Source organism: Lissotriton vulgaris, unplaced genomic scaffold (genome assembly GCF_964263255.1).
Source record: "Lissotriton vulgaris unplaced genomic scaffold, aLisVul1.2 SCAFFOLD_219, whole genome shotgun sequence".
Lineage (NCBI taxonomy): Eukaryota > Metazoa > Chordata > Amphibia > Caudata > Salamandridae > Lissotriton > Lissotriton vulgaris.
In genome coordinates this window covers 1,670,770-1,687,644 of record NW_028246735.1, presented here as the reverse complement: position 1 = coordinate 1,687,644, position 16,875 = coordinate 1,670,770, and the positions used below count along the sequence as shown (strand labels likewise).

The 16,875-nt window shown below is 42.1% G+C and overlaps 1 protein-coding gene across 12 annotated transcripts in view; it reads right to left on the bottom strand.

Moving 5' to 3' along the window:
- LOC147665765 (butyrophilin subfamily 1 member A1-like) overlaps positions 1 to 16,875 on the bottom strand; it is a 523,821-nt gene that overhangs the window by 492,368 nt on the left and 14,578 nt on the right. For all 12 annotated transcript variants that reach the window (XM_086949524.1, XM_086949523.1, XM_086949526.1 and 9 more), the window contains exon 2: positions 7,137 to 7,213. In XM_086949524.1, coding sequence (XP_086805650.1) covers positions 7,137 to 7,212 — 76 coding nt within the window. In that variant the 5' untranslated portion in view covers position 7,213. The remainder of the gene's footprint in view (positions 1 to 7,136; positions 7,214 to 16,875) is intronic.

The window sequence follows — 16,875 nt, the reverse complement described above, 5'->3', positions numbered from 1 at the left end:
ACACATCTAATTGCTGCATTCCTTAGCTGTGATTATCAACTATTCTGATATTTTATATTCATATTTAAAGTGCAAGCCCTTTATCGAGCCTTTTAGTTGTAACTACTGTTCCAGGAATTCTGCTCATACACAGAACTGTACATAAAGACTTAGGGCCTCAGTGAGTTACGGTGTTCCAAAACCCACCTTACTACACAAACCCCCTACCAAACCAGCAATCAGTGACTCATTAGTTCTTCGCCCTAGAGCAAAAACACCAATGACTAGTCAACCCAGAACATGCGACTCAGAAACAAGGTTGTCAGCATTGTTACTATTCTATGAAATACAAACGGAAAAAGCATCCTATAATGCTAAAGGTAAACAAATTTAAAATATACCTACATTTCACCCTCCCTACCTAGCAGATTAGTTTATAACTACAGAAAGTCTCATAGGAATACATGGGCAGACCCATACCTCTGGTACTCAGCAGTAGTGGATCACATTCAGTGCTCCATAAACTGTCAAGATACGAATGTTCTCCAACTGTGTGTAACTTTGCCTCCACAATGGATTATGAAACGCGCAAGTATCAGAGGTGGCCAAAGCTCCATATGTATTATGGCTCGAACGTGCGAGGATCATTCTGAATAACAGACACAGTATTCAGGATAACCTTGATGTTCCATGCTCTCACTATACACACAAAACTAGCGAGGCAGTTTACAAATCTAGCATACCAAATTATTCTCATATAAAACAAAATACTCAGCCTTCTCTAAACAATATCACAAGTACGTGTTGTGTGCAAAGCAGAGCAGGAAAGCAAAAATAGCGTATAAGCTTCTAATCCACAGCACCCTTTCTTGATCAAAGCATGTGATATATATAAACGTGGGCGAGTCCAAGTCTAAAAAGAAAAGTCAAGTTCACATTTCCCAAAAAAACGTATTCGCTCTTTGATAGAAAGCAGTAGCTAAATAATAAAGAAATCGTAGAAAAATCAAAGAGTCTTAATCCAACAGTGTGTAAGCACAGTATGTAGCAACAGCCTCCAACAGGAAGTCATTGTTCTTATCTGAAAACATTTCAGCCATCCAATTCAATAGTGGGAATGAACATACATGTTCCTCAATGATCAGAGCCTCTATCACCATCGGAGGAAAACTCGGGTCATCTTCAATGTAAATGCGTGCCAAGAACTCAAGCGCCGCTGTAAAAACATTGCAACGTCCCATTATTCCATGTGTCGCTGCTAAGGCCATAATCCCGCCGCCAGAACAGAGCACGTCATAAACCAGTAAGGGGCTCATCAGCTGGTCATAATCCGCGTTGGGAGACACCGTACTGCAGAGTCACATATCCAGGGCAAAGTCGAAATCACAGCTCAGGCAATGGAACACAGGTTGAATGCATGTGAAAAAGGAGAATCGAAACATTAATCCATAAACTGCACTCAACGTTGCAAGAGGCAGCGCTCCATAGTAACTAATCATTTGGTTGCGAAGCAGCAACAGCCGGGACATATTATCGTCTGCTGCAGGATGTGCATCCATATTTATGTAAACAAAGTAATAAAAGCACTCCAGCAACTAATGCGAGTATTAAGCGCAAACCACCAAAGATGCTGCAAAAAATAGAATGAAAAAATCCCGAAAAGAGACCAAATATATTTTCACATAAGTCGCAAGGCCACTGCTTCTAACTTTAAAAAAGTAAGGTAACCCCGAAGTCAAGGACACATTAAAGATACTCTAAATTAACTCCCCAAAATTCAAGAGCACGTCTGTATTTAATAAAGCATGCACTTCTGCACGGGTGTTTGCTACATGAAGGACAAATGTTTCTGTACCAGATATAAGAGCGACATCTTTTTGAGACAAGAGCGCTCTTATACGACTCATTTGGTTGACTCTGCTTTCAAGGTCGAAATCGACAGCCAGATGGAAACATCCAGCTTCCCATACAGAGGAGTTAACACAACTTTTTTTTAATCAAACCACACGCTCAGTTACCGTAATCTTGTAAGCGATGCCTGCTAACATTGCACAACAATCTCCATTATTTCAAAGTAAATAACTCCAGTTTCCAGTAAAGTGAACGTTGTTATGATAGCAAGGTGTCGGACTACCTTTCAAAACTCAGTCCAAATTTGGCGCATCTTGTATTGTAGCGTAGTTCCTATTTTCCCAATAGGCCCTGCGCATTGGAATAACATAAACAGTAGTATCGACGTAGAAGTGCGGATCTTCCAGGCCTCTACTGACTATGCTAAACTTAATTGGAATTGTTACCAACTAGCTCAGAGGTCACTGGAAACTTTCTTGACTGAAATAGGAAGTGGTCGGCTTCCCTGGCACAGACAAGAAGGGATTCAGTTTTCCAACAACAGTGCAACATGACAACTTTGCTCCTCAGATCAAGAGTCAATCTCTAGGGTCATGTGAAACAATAGACAGTTATTTTACTCAGTCAGGTTGGTGCAGTTTACTTTCACAATATGTAGAGAATAGAGAGACGGGCGTTGTCAATAAAAGGTAACATTTATTGAACAGTCTTTCTTCTTATACAAGAGAAATGAATTGCCACAATTGCAAGACTTGTTATTATAAAAAGTACGTACAATAAGATAAGTATTGCGAAATAATTCAGTAAAAGCATTGATATGGTTTCTTAGCCATACAATGGTTTAAAAGGAATAAAACATATATACATTCATATATACATTGGGCTAAAATACTCAACTGGTGCTTCTAACTACGCCTACCCCAGTGTACCTGACTTAAGCCTAATACTTGGGAGGGGAGTAAGTAAGTAGCTTTAAGTTAAGTTGGTTTTGCCAAGGGTTGCTTCAAGAATTCTCTCTCAAGGGTTTAGTCAACACCATACCTCTGGAATAGAATGATGGAGGTCTGGTATCTCCCTCAGGGCTCGATATCCCAGTCACCCGCAAGGGTAGACTAGAAACGCCGGAGCTGGATTTCTCTGCAGGAGAAAGGCAGCGTCTCTTCTTCAGCGCGTCGAGGAGGAGGAGGAGGGGCAGCAACCGCGGGCAGCTTGCATCTGCTGGGCTCTTTGCAGGGGACGGCTGTTCAGCTCCTAAGTTCACCACACCATCGTTCGCTAGTTAGCAGCGATAGCAGTAGCGATAGCAGCTGTAGTATCATCAGCATGACAGCTTCTTCAGCAGCAGCGAGATAGCTGGCAGCATCAGCTTCAGCGAAACAACGGCAGACAGCAACACAGCAGCTATGGCATTGATAGCTTCAGCGACACAACAGCGTTTGCTTAAGGCAACGTTGGTAATATTTATACCTGAAAGGTGCCTTGTTTGACGTACGTTTTTGGACATAAGACGTCTATAAAGATGTCACTAGGAAGTGATCGTCTATCAGTGCTCATTAGAGTTCTATTACTAATCAAAACACAGCAAGCGGGGGTTTCCAGGTTTGCTGAGTTTTTATCTTGTTGAAGAACTCGGAGTGTTAATCAAGGAATCTCAGATAGTAACTTCTGCTCTGTCATTGCACTAATTGGTTGCAAAGGAAGTGGCAGAGAAAGCTATTCTGGAATGTGGCTCTGTTCGTGTGAGGCCAGAGATGAGTTTCTGAATATTGCACTTGAACGGTTATGCCAATATAGGGAATAAATGGATTTATAGCCGAATAGGGGCATAAGGTCACAGTATCGATCAGGGTCCTAGATTAGAACACTACAGTATACAAGAGCCATGCAATTGTATGTGTCTACAAATTAACTAGTGATCTGCTACTATTGTGCAATCCATTCCTCGCCATTCACATAGACTTCTTTTCCCTCCCTTAGACACCTATATGTAAATGGTAATAACCAAGCTTCATGCAGATAAGCGCTCCCTAAACATCCATATCTGGCTATAGCATAGTATTTCATGCAAACCTCAAACTTAACCAGGTTAAAAAATAACGTTATGATACTCTGGATAAGCCACACACCTGAATTGGATCTCCAATGAGTGATCACTTCTAACCATTCTCATAGCGCGCCCTGTGCTCTGATTTGACAGTGAGAGAGGGATCGAACCATAGTTTGTATGCTAATCATTTTCAGCATACGCTACGAATACCCTTTGATGTTACACGTCGCATCAAAGCTTCCGTGTGAAGTCATGTACGGTGCCCCGTACAAAAAAGACATGAATGTTTTTAATTGTTTAAAAACATATATTCACGTATTTAATGAACATACTAACTGAAGACTTAATATAGGATATTTATGGAATCATTTTTTTTAAGTTTTAAAAATCCTATATTGTATGAGTGCAGCTGCGTGCCCCTCCGCCTGGTACCCTAGACTCCACCACGCCCAAACCCGGTTCATAAGCATGCGTGATCGTCACCACAAACCCATTAGCACGCATATCGCTTTTCCACACATGCTTTTACAACTAGTATGCATTTACCACACATGAGAAATGCATAATCTTAATAATGTTTTTTTGTTGACCAACACGTGTTGTAATACCTGTGCCTTACGTCCTTCAAATTAGTTTCTAGCTATACGTGTGACCAAGTCTGATAAGATCGGAGACCAAGGACAAACACAATGGTATCTGTGGCACGAAATCTCATCGATCACAGAGAAAATATGCACAGGGTAAAATGAAAGTAACAGGTATAAATAAAAATAACGGAGAAAAACTATGTTGAGTCTGTAATCAACGTTTGGCGCCTCAACACTACATTTCAAATAAATATACATACAATATGTATATTAATATATTACAAAAGTATAGCACCGGATGACACACATGACCCGGGAAAAGAAAGCGGCAAATGTAATACCTAAAATCAGGAGAGGTTTGCTTGGCGAACTTGAAGAAAAAGAAAAAAAAGTACACTTGAAAACAAGGCTGCCCATGCGTAAAGAGTACAACTGATGCAGGAAAAAAAACGAAAAGTTTTATATACTGTCATAGAAATGTAGCTCTAAAAATTGCCACCGTAATTTGCCCCACCGGGGACCTAATAAACAAAACGGACTGCTAGTTTTTTTCACCTTTTCCATCGCGTACAAGTACTGCACGAGTACCCCGCCATTTTTTATTTTATTTAAAATAAAAATTGAGCCTAAACATCCATGTACCATCCCCCTGATCAAGACTATAGGGTCAGAATGTTTCTACCCCGCCCCCTTTCCTTATTTCTCAACTTTCTTTTACTGTTTTCTTGTGACTCTGCTCTCGCGACAAACAAGATGGCTGCCAGCATTTCCTGTTTTGGAGTATTGACAACCAATCAGCATGGAGCTCTTGCTCGTAATTGTACGTATTTCCATACGTGTGCGCCGTGATTTTCCTTTAAAAAAATAAAAATAAAAAATAGAGCCTAAACATCAATGTACGACCCCCTGAGCAAGCCTAGAGGGTCAGAATGTTTCTAGCCTACCCCTTCCCTTAGTTCTCAACTTTGCTTTACTGTTTTCTTGTGACTCGGTTCTAACGAGGCACAAGATGGCCGCCAACACTTCCTGGTTTCAAGTGTTGACAGACAGTTCACAGCCAATCACCATGCAGCTCGCGCTCGTAATTGAACAGATTTCCGTGCGCGTGCTGAACTCCGTCTCTAGATATCGCTATGATGCTATTTGCAATTTTCTCAGAAACTACTGAACGGATTTACACCATTTAACAAAAAGCACAATCTGTGAACAGAACTCTACCTCTCTGCCAAATTTCATGTAATTCCGTTCAGCCGTTCGGGCTGTAGCCCTGGCTAAAGGTCCCTATGGAAAATTGCATGGGGAAAACATGTTTTGGGACCCCCCTTTTTTCTCGGCCCCCACTTGACGAATCACCCCCAAACTTTCAGGGAAGGAGCGGGACATTCTAACAGGTATACTAAAAACTTTTATTCACATGTTATATGATCCTCAATATGTTCAGTTTGGCCATTTTTAAGTTGATACAATGTCAGATTTTGACCATGTTTTCATGCTCTACATTTAGAGCATTTCCAGAAACCTGGAGTATTCACCCGAGATAATGTGGTTGGTCTTTTCAGTTCTAGAAGACTTTGTGTTGACATGTCTTCCAAGGATGCTGTTTTCCTGTATGGGATATTTGATTGAGAAGACAATACCCTTTGCCATGTTCCATCAAGCATTAATATACCGCAGTTCTTACGGATGATGTTCTTTAGTTCTCTGCTTTGATCATTAAAATCAATGATTAGTCGGGTAATGCTGTCATCTTTTCTTCTTCTTTCTGGATTGTCATTGTTGGATCGTAAGAAATCTGCACTTGCTTTCAAGGTGACTCTGGCTTTTGCAGTTTTAATTACACTAAGGGGATATCCTTGTTCTAAAAAACGGTTGCTCATTTAGTTTATTTGGGAGTTCAGATCTGATGTTTCAGAGCAGTTTCTCTTTGCTTGCAACATTTCTCCATAGGGTATGCTCCATTTTAGGATTTGCGGATTCCCACTGTTGTCATGCAGGATGCTATCGCATGAAGTGGGTTTCCTGTGCATTTTAGTGCATATCCTACGCAGGCAGAATTACACAGTGCCATCACACCACAGGCACTACAATGAAAATGTCATTACCATGCATTCCATTACAACGCAAGTCGTCACAATGAATTGCTTTAGGGAATCCAACACCTTCTCTACTGTAGCACAGCCTGGAGTTGGAATAGTAAAATATGATGTTCCAAAGTCCAGCGTTGTAATGGAATGAGTTGTAAAAGCACGTGTGAATACGTCATACATCCATATATTTATAAGCAAACGTTTTGTATGTATTTAACAATATTAGTGTGAAGAGATATTTTATGTTTGATATTTTTCTACTTGCTATTAGAAGTACACGGACACCATATTTTAGTAAACAATATTTTTGACAACTATTTTGTTTACCACAATATTGTGTCAGTGATCGCCTGATGAAGAGTCTGACAGTGTTTTCCCTCAAGGTGATTTCAAGTCTTTGCAGCCGAAGCCACCTTGTGAGAAAATCCCCCTCCACTGTGGGAGCCATCTTTGAATATGAGGGACTTTCTTCCACAAGTGTGGTAGGTTCAGGGAACCTACTAAACGAGAGGATTGAACGTCTGTCATTGTAAATTTAAAGAAGGGCCAAAATGATAAAATAAGAAAAGAGAGTTGTTCTCCTACCTGAAACATATATTTGATGGTACAGACACAGTAGCAGCAATGGGGGGAGTCGTGGCAGGCACAGGAGTGACATCATTCTGTGAAGAGGAAAACAAATCCCACAAGTTACTCATAGAGATAACAGTGAGGAACAAAACATTGCAGTGATTGAAACAGCTACACTTCTCACTAAGGTTTGAGTGCAGAAGACTGAAATATTTGATAAGAGTTGTTGTGCTTATACTTCACCATGAGATGCAGGTACGCATTACCAAAGAAATCCTTACAATAAATGTTTATTTATTCATAAAATTTACAAAATTAGAAATGACATTACTTTATGCAATGTCTTAACAATTTAACAAAATGTACAGACAAGAAATTTGGTCATAACCGACGATCTTATGCCTAGTACACAGCTCCCCAATAAGCTACTAACTACACTTCTAGTGTTTTGGTTGAACAGATATCACTTCACTGTGACTCTTCGCAATAACTATGATCTAAACTGTGTATTGATTACAATTCAACAATACCAATATTTACAAGGTAAAGTTCCTCTCCAATGGGCCCATGTTCAACTCTTTAGCCATACATCCAACTTTTTACTCACCTTCTAAGTGCAGGCATATTGATCTTTATCAAGCAAAATCCTCAAATTATCAGTTTCTTTCACTGTGCATATTGCACATACTCAGTATAAACATTCTCTCCAGTTCCACAAAGTTCGGCAATAGGTCCTACAGGTCAATGTTTGTTGCATAGATCTATTCACAAAACTGTATAATACTTTCATCTGTCACCTCTGCCTCGACTCCCATCGCTCCATGCAGCAAGGCATTCGCAGAAAATAATTGGGAAATATAAACTACTTATTGTAATAGCAAGTTACTGAGACCAGGAGTATAAACTTAAAGAATGTGACTTTCTCCTTTGTTATAAATATGTTCTTTTGTGGGCAAAACCAGCCATATACCATATGCTCTGATAAAAATCGATGGGTAAAGTTGCTGGAGTCGCACCAACATCTTGTTCATGTTCATGGATCATACTGAAGCTTTACATCCACTGCACTTGAAGAAGACCACTGAACCCATCTCTGGTGTAGGGCATGGGCATTAGGAATGCTTCCCTTGGCAGATACTTCTAGTGCCTGTTATGGGAGAAACAACAATGATTCCCCTGTGCCAAAGGGTGCTCCTTCAAAAGAGCTGTTTGCACAGCTGCAAGGGTTTTTTCAATGGAAGTAAAACATGCTGCCGCTAAGGAATACTTGTGAGACTCGTGAGCAATAGGGATGGTCTGTCCTTCGTCCTAAGTCATATAGGTTTAACTATAGTGACTGGGTAAGACTATGATAACTAGGTTGGTTTTGTTATCTATAGTTTGAACATTTTTAGTCTCAAGCATGTCTGCCTGTAGAGCACACAATTATTTGTATAGCTGTCAACTATGTTTTTAAATATAGTTTTTAATTTTAAGCTATTTCTAATTATTCATTTAATTGTTAACAGTCATTTCTGGTGTTGTAGCGGGCGGTAAGGTCACAGGTCCAGCGGGCTCATAGACTTCCTATCTCTACAAGGCAAATAGCTCAATCAAAGTTCCTGCACCCTCGCCCTATCCTTATTTTTGTTGGCAAATTTCTCTTGAGGCTGGGAATTTTCTTTAAAGCTCGTCCAGAAGCACCTATAACAGTTTCCATGTCCATTTCAGTTCAATTCAATTTGCGCAAAGTTACAATGGACCGGAGTTGGAAGCTGTGTCACCTAATAGATCCGCTGACGGCAGTAGGTGCACAAATGTTTCTACAGGAACCTACGTGAATCAAGTTTATCAAGAACCGATGATCACAATATTTTTAAGTGGAATCAGGGACACTTAGGAAATATGGAGTGAAATATGGTCAGACGATTATAGGAAGATCCTTCCTCAACATGTTGGGTTATGGTTGCTAATAAGAGCTATTTTATGCGAGTCATTGTAGCCAACATTATTAGCATGTTTCCGTTGCCTGAGAGTTACCATCATTGACCGAGGATTATATCCCCGATCTTCACCCCCAACCTAGGTCATTATAAGCAACCGCACATTCAAGAATAATCCACAGTGTCCCTGTGGCTTGGAGATAAAGGGTCGCGGTCATGGGACCGACATAAGCGCGGTCGGCGGTCCCGACTGCCCCATTAGGATGCGAACGAACACTGTTCAGTCGCATTCCTTTATTTTACTGTGGGAGCATGCATCCTGCCGTGAACCAGGCGGAATGCATGCTCCCATAGGAAAATGGGAGGTGCAATTCATCTCTGCATCCGTGGCCGGCACCGCAAGGCCCACCCTTGAGATTACTGACAGCATTCCAACTGGCGGATGGGCTCTCCGAACCCGAAGGAAACCAGCCAGAGTGAGCGGTCGGATGCCTTTCCGACCGCCTCCATTGTAATGAGGCGGTCAGAAACTAATCTGACCGACACATTACAATGAGGTTCGGAAGGAATTGCATCGCAATCGGCCGTATAGTGTACAGACAATGCCCTATACTATAGGGATAGGGCCAGGGTCGGATTGGGATCACAATTCGGCACGGGCACTGACGAAAAAAGTGGCCCACATTCAAGAGGCGTGGCCCATATTTAAGGGGCGTGGCCCACATTCAAGGGGCGTGCCCTTTCATGAAACACCATTTGCACAGACAAGGAATGAAAGTGGGAGGATACTGTTCTTGCACAGGACACAGGGCCAAGGTGACAATGGCCTACATGCTGAGCAACTAAAAAAAATAGCAAGGCCCCTTTTTGTCACAAAATTATTCCAGCCCTCCAGCACAGGAGCACCTGAAAAGCAGCAAAGCCCCTGTTATTACTAACCTACTTAGCCCCCCCCCAGACCTTCAGCACAGGAGCACCTGAAAAGCAGCAAAGCCCCTGCTATTACTAACCTACTTAGCCCTCCCCAGACCTTCAGCTCAGGAGCACATGAACAGAGGTAAGGCCCCTGCAATTAGTAAATTAATCAACCCTCCAGGCCTTGGGAAAATGTCCTGGCAGGGGAGCACAAAACACAGCTTTCTGGGTCATCCAAGGTAGCCAGGTAGCCAGGGGGGAGGCTGAGGTGAAGCTGGTGCATGGGAAGTGCCTTCCCAGTGTGTTCTGGCAGTTTGAGTATTTACCATTTACTGTAGTATTACCCTTGTACCTGTGTATGGTACCCTTTTGTAACTTGCACACGTCACTTTTCTCTTGTAACACACTGTTTGCTACCTCTCATTTTTGTTTGCTATAGATACTTGCACAAGTGCCACCATTGCCTATGTAACGTTTGTTCTTGTGCTGGAGTGTCTGCCATTAATTGCAGTATTATACCTCTACTTGTATTTTGTACGCTTTTGTAACCTGCACACATATCACTTTTTCCTCCTGTAATGTATCGTTTGCTCCTCTTGTATTTTGGTTGCTCACTATTGTCACTTTTGATTCATGTAACTTAACGTTTGCTTTTGTAATTTGTCCACTTATAATTTTCTCCTCATGTATTATTGCTGTTCCTTGTGTGAAGCGCTTTGACACCTTCGGGTAAAGTCCGCGCTATATAAAATTGCATAAATAAATAAATAAAATAAAAAAATTCCAGACTTCACCAGGCCCCCACAGCAAGACCCATTCTTCCTCGTCCACTATGCCCTGAATGTGAAGGGCTGTGGGCGAGGTGTTAAGACTAACACCGTTTCTGGGCTGCATGGGCGCCAGGGGGCCGAGGTGCAAATGACTCAAAGGCCGAGAAACACCTGGCCCCCAGGGAGGCCGATTATTGCAAACAATCACCCCAGCCCAGCCTCAGCTTGATTGCTTGGCAGGGCAGGGGTGAAGGAGAGGCCACAGCTGACAATCGCTGTCTGGCCGCACAGCGAGGCTGCTTTCATTTTCTGTGTCTCTGTCTCCGTGCACTCTGTGGGCCGTTTTTTTTTTCTCCCCTTTCCTAGTCCACTCTCTGTGGACTGGGACAGGAGAGAAAAAAAATGGCCCACAGAGGGCACTGAGGCACCGGCCCTTCGGCCCATTCCCGAATGCCCGCCTTGCCAATCCGCCCCTGGATAGGGCCTATAGTAACAGGCTCAAAGGAGACAATCGGCATACCCATGCTCAGTAAGGGGAACGTAAGTCACATAACTAACCGCGGAATGAACCCATGCTGCTAGGTAGGAAAAGAGCTGATTTGTGATACATACTTGCTCCAGTGATTGCAAATGATGGAATGAAAACAAAATAGAGAAATGATAGATTCAAAAATACCTCTTTTCTTATGATAATGAATCATCTCATGCTGCAAACAGTAAAACTTAATTTGCTTTAACTATCAGCGCTCAGTACAGTCCAACATTTGACATCATATTTTTAGGTCAACGGAGCCATTCATTTCCCCAGTGCCTGCCCTCTGACAGCACAGTCTAACAAGCATTGGCATAGCCAATCGGTCTCGCTGGTAGGACTTAATACGTGTTTAGCCAGAGCTTTTGGTTTTGCCAATGTCTTTAAGCTATGGTGAAGACCAGCAGTGAATGTTACCCTTTAACTGAAGAGGAATCAGTTGATCGACCAGGAAAGGATAAAATGCTGAGTTTACACAACCTAAATAGAATGGGCAGCAAGTAAACTTAAATGTCTACAGAATATGCATTAAAACGCTGGGCTATTTCAAAGAGGAGCGGATAGACATGCCCGCTCCTTAGGTGAAACTTTACTTTATATTGCCAAGAAAGTGTCTGTTGTAATTTGAAAGTTAAAGGCTACACCAGAAAAAAAGCTGGTGTGGCGAAATAGTTCCTGTTCTGAGAATTTGAAAAACTAAAGCCTACACAGACTTGAAAGCGCGGCCAATATTTAGCTTCAGCCGCCACTACTTCCTACTTTATGAAATATTCTTTTCCACTTTGCGTACTATGTTATCACATTTACTAATCCTTTGAGATCTTTTGAGGTCTTTTTCACACAAAGACTATATTGTTGGTGTTGTTGCCAAGTTGTTTTATCAGCTGAAAGAAAGATAAGCAGAGATGAAGAGGACTTTAAATAGACAAAACCCGCCCTACGCGTTGTCTTTGGCAGCATGGGAATAATAATAATAATCTAAATTCACACAGCAGCTCTCCCTGCCTTTACATTTGGTATGGCTGCATACATTTATTATTTTAGTGTGAAGTAGCACTGCGGCTACAGCTAAATATAGAGAAGTGCAGGTGCTATTCTGCTGGTCACACTCAAAAAATAATTTTAAAAAAGGCAGAAGAGCAGTTTTACTGACTAACAACCGAAGTAAAAGGGCCAGTAGCCATGGGAGGTTACAAATGAAGACAAGGCAGTACTAAGGAGGGACTAACAAACCTATTACCCAATCAGAAGCCTGCATTTACAAAGATTAACGGCACAAGCCAATGACAAATATGGGCGGTGAGTGGGCGGAGCTTCTATTTCATTGTCCAGTACAGCAAAGTCTCGTAGAACAGTGCATGCGTGCTGACTCTAGACTCGCCCTAAAAATTAAGCCACATTGTGACAAACTCTGAGACAGTGGTGGCATGTGAATGTGTACCTACAGGGGACAAGTTAGTAACACAAAGAAATTTTACAACTACACAAATACACCAAACAATACCACCCCACACAATTCCATAGCTAATAATCCGAAATCCAACCTACATAATTCCACTCCACACCACATATATCCACAACACTCCAAACAAAAAACACATGGGTAAAAAACATTATTATTTACAATGCCAATAGCTCTAATTTTTGCAAAGACAGGTTACATATGACTGCTCCTCAATGTTTTATAGTATGCAAACTAAAGAGTCGTGCATGTGTCAGATATATTTACTTACTTTTATATGAAAAGACGTGGCCTTCTGAGGGACCTGTAAAATTTACATCTTGACCATACCTATTGGTCTTTAAATTTTATTCTTTAATTTAAATTCTTTGTTGGGACCCTAGACTAAGCCACAATGCCAGAATGTTGAGGTCTCGGCTAGACAGAGCATTCGCTGTCTCAAGGAGTTGTGTTTATTCTGTGGGCTTCAGCCGCCAGCAGCCTTCCCATTTGCTTGCTCCATCATTTGTCTTGTATTCTTTCTCACCATTTGTCCATGAAATGCACGGTTATACCTCTTCTCGTGTTTAGCTTCTGCAAAGCATGGACCAACTACTTGTAAACATCCACTGCTGGGGCATGTCCAAGATGGCGTCCGCGTAGGAGCTCCACCACAATCACGTGCTGCAGGATGAAAGGGGGGTCGTGCAGCATCTAAGAAGCAGGATACTGAGGCAACTCCTTAGAGAGAGGGTGCTGACTGCCCCTGAGCTCTGCGGTGGACCCGGCGGGCAAGAAGAAAAGGAAGACCGCAGAGCCTGCCAGCTGCTGGCAAGTTGGCGGCTTGAGCTGTCACCCAGGGGAAGTCCTCTTATTCATAGGTGTTGGCCTTCACACAGGGAGGCCTGTTCCTTCCTTGTCAGCCTGGGATAGGGAGTGGGGGCCTGGCTATTGTGCATGTATGGGGCCCAGCCGCTGGGCTTCAGGGAGTGCTGTCTGGCTACAAACCAGGGACTATTTGACTGTGTGGGCACCACTGCGATACTGGGAACTCACCCTGTGTCTTTTATTTCCCCGCGCCGCTCATGACTTTGCGACCATGACTGCACTGCGCAGCAGACGATACCCTTCAATTAGAGAGTTGCTCTCAAAGACTCCTTCCAAGAAAGCAGACCACGCAAAAGACTCTAGCCAACCTACACAGTCCCAACCAGAATCCGCACAGACTACTAAAGTGAGAGAGGGGGTTCAAGCTACTGAGGCATCATGTAATCCCTCTTCCACACACTATGAGACAATATCGCCAATGAAGTTAAAGAAATCTGACAAGAACGTGAATGACCTGAGGCAGCTAGTGGACATTTTGGAACAGGGGGCTGACGCAATAGAGGAGGAGCTGAAAGCATGCTGCAGCCAGATTCTCGAACTCTGAGACCAAAACGCGGATCTCTATTACTACTTGGAGGATTTGGAAAACAGATACTGCAGATCTAACATCTGTATTAAAGGGATCCCATTGCAGAGATGCAGCTAATCTGGAAGATTACATCATCAGACTATTCGTCACATAGTCCCAGATCTTACCAACAAGGAAGTGGTCCTTGACCGCACGCATCGGGCTGGCCGCCCGTCTGGGCAACCTGGATCTCTACAGGACATTCTTACGGATTGGTGTCAGTACAACGCGGATTTTTACAACGCATTCCGTTACAACGGAATTTTTACAACGCAGGATCCATTACATCGGATGCCATTACAACGCATGGCATTACATAGCAGATGCTATTACAACGCATACCATTACATCGTAAGTATAGGTAAGTATACCTTTTTTTAATAAATGTTATTAAGTTAATTTAATTAATTTAATTTAATTAATTTAATTAAAATACATTTTGAAATAGCCATTAATTTAATTTAATAAAATAATATCTATTTAATAAATGTAATTTTAATAAAAAAAGGAAATAATTTAATTTAATTAAAATAATGAAATTAATTTAATGTACATATTTTTATAATTGAAAATAAATTAAATTAATTGAAATAATTTATTTAATTTAATTAATTTAATTTAAAAATGTAATTAATGTAATAACATTAATTTAATTTATTAAATATATTTTAATTAATTTAAAAATGGTAAATATAATTTAATTATCCCAAAACACAAACCTACCCCTGAACCCTACAATACCCCTGTACCCCAAAACCCAAACCCTACCCTAAAACCTAAAAACACCCCTGTACCCAAAAACCCAAACCCTGCCCTAAAACCTAAAAACACCCCTGTACCCCAAAACCCAAACCCTGCCCTAAAATCTAAAAACACCCCTGTACCCCAACACCCAAATCCTGCCCTAAAACCTAAAAACACCCCTGTACCCCAAAACCCAAACCCTGCCCTAAAACCTAAAAACACCCCTGTACCCCAAAACCCCAACCCTGCCCTAAAACCTAAAAACACCCCTGTACCCCAAAACCCAAACCCTGCCCTAAAACCTAAAAACACCCCTGTACCCCAAAACCCAAACCCTACCCTAAAACCTAAAAACACCCCTGTACCCCAAAACCCAAACCCTACCCTAAAACCTAAAAACACCCCTGTACCCCAAAACCCAAACCCTACCCTAAAACCTAAAAACACCCCTGTACCCCAAAACCCAAACCCTGCCCTAAAACCTAAAAACACCCCTGTACCCCAAAACCCAAACCCTGCCCTAAAACCTAAAAACACCCCTGTACCCCAAAACCCAACCCCTGCCCTAAAACCTAAAAACACCCCTGTACCCCAAAACCCAAACCCTGCCCTAAAACCTAAAAACACCCCTGTACCCCAAAACCCAAACCCTACCCTAAAACCTAAAAACACCCCTGTACCCCAAAACACAAACCCTGCCCTAAAACCTAAAAACACCCCTGTACCCCAAAACGCAAACCCTTCCCTAAAACTTAAAAACACCCATGTACCCCAAAACCCAAACCCTGCCCTAAAACCTAAAAACACCCCTGTACCCCAAAACCCAAACCCTGCCCTAAAACCTAAAAACACCCCTGTACCCCAAAATTACTTAAATTAATATATTTAATTTATAATATTTAAAAACATAAATAAATATTTTTATTTATAATTAATAATAATTAAATCAATTAAATAATATTAAATAAAATAAAAAAAATTATATACTTACCAATACTTACGATGTAATGGTATGCGTTGTAATACCATCTGCTATGTAATGCCATGCGTTGTAATGGCATCCGATGTAATGGATCCTGCGTTGTAATAGCTGCGTTGTAACAGCATTACGACGTAAAAGTTGCGTTGTAAGTGTTACATACCCATTCTTACATGTCTGTGTCCAGAGCTACCACCAAAAAGATTGTCTGCAAGATGGGACCTAACCCACATCACTTTTGAGGGACGATATTCTGGCTTTATCAGGATCTCTCCTTCATCACGTTGCAATGACGTAGGGCCCTGAAACCAGCATAATCTTTTCTACATGAGAAGGGTACAAAAAGAGGTGAAATGGCACCCATTCCACCTCACTTTTGCTTGGGGAGGAGAAACACATGTGGTTCTGACGTTGTCGGAGGCGGCTCCAATCCTGGGCCTAGCCCCAAGGGGGATTGGATGCACATTAGCAGTGGCTGTCCCCTTCCTCCTCATGGCGCACATCGGCTCGCAGATCGAGACCTCGGAACAGGAAGAAGATGAGCAGACCATCGGCGTAGGTGAGTCTCAGAGAGAGGTCTACCCAGCTGACCCAGCTTACAAACAGGGGAGCGTCGCTAGAAGGAATTGGAAGGTCCATCCTCTCCGTTGTTTCTCCGGAATGGCCACACTGGTGCGTGGCCTGTCCTGCCATCAGACTGAGCCCTTGTGATGAGACATGTTTGGCTCTAGGGTGCAGTGCTTGTTGACTGCCCCCATTCCCTGGGGACTTGAGCAGTACCTCCTTCCTCCAAGATGCCTGGATATCATGCTTCTCTGCCAAGGTGGCGGGTTCCTGTGCATCTAAGTCTCCTTGCAACTATCCGGCAAAATCGACAGCGACACAGACCCTTTATTCCAGACCTGTTGTCCCTCACCTTTGAGTGTAGTCCATATTTCTGGATTATTTATTTTTTGTTGCTATGGATGCTCGCAGTATTTTCAATATTCTAATTT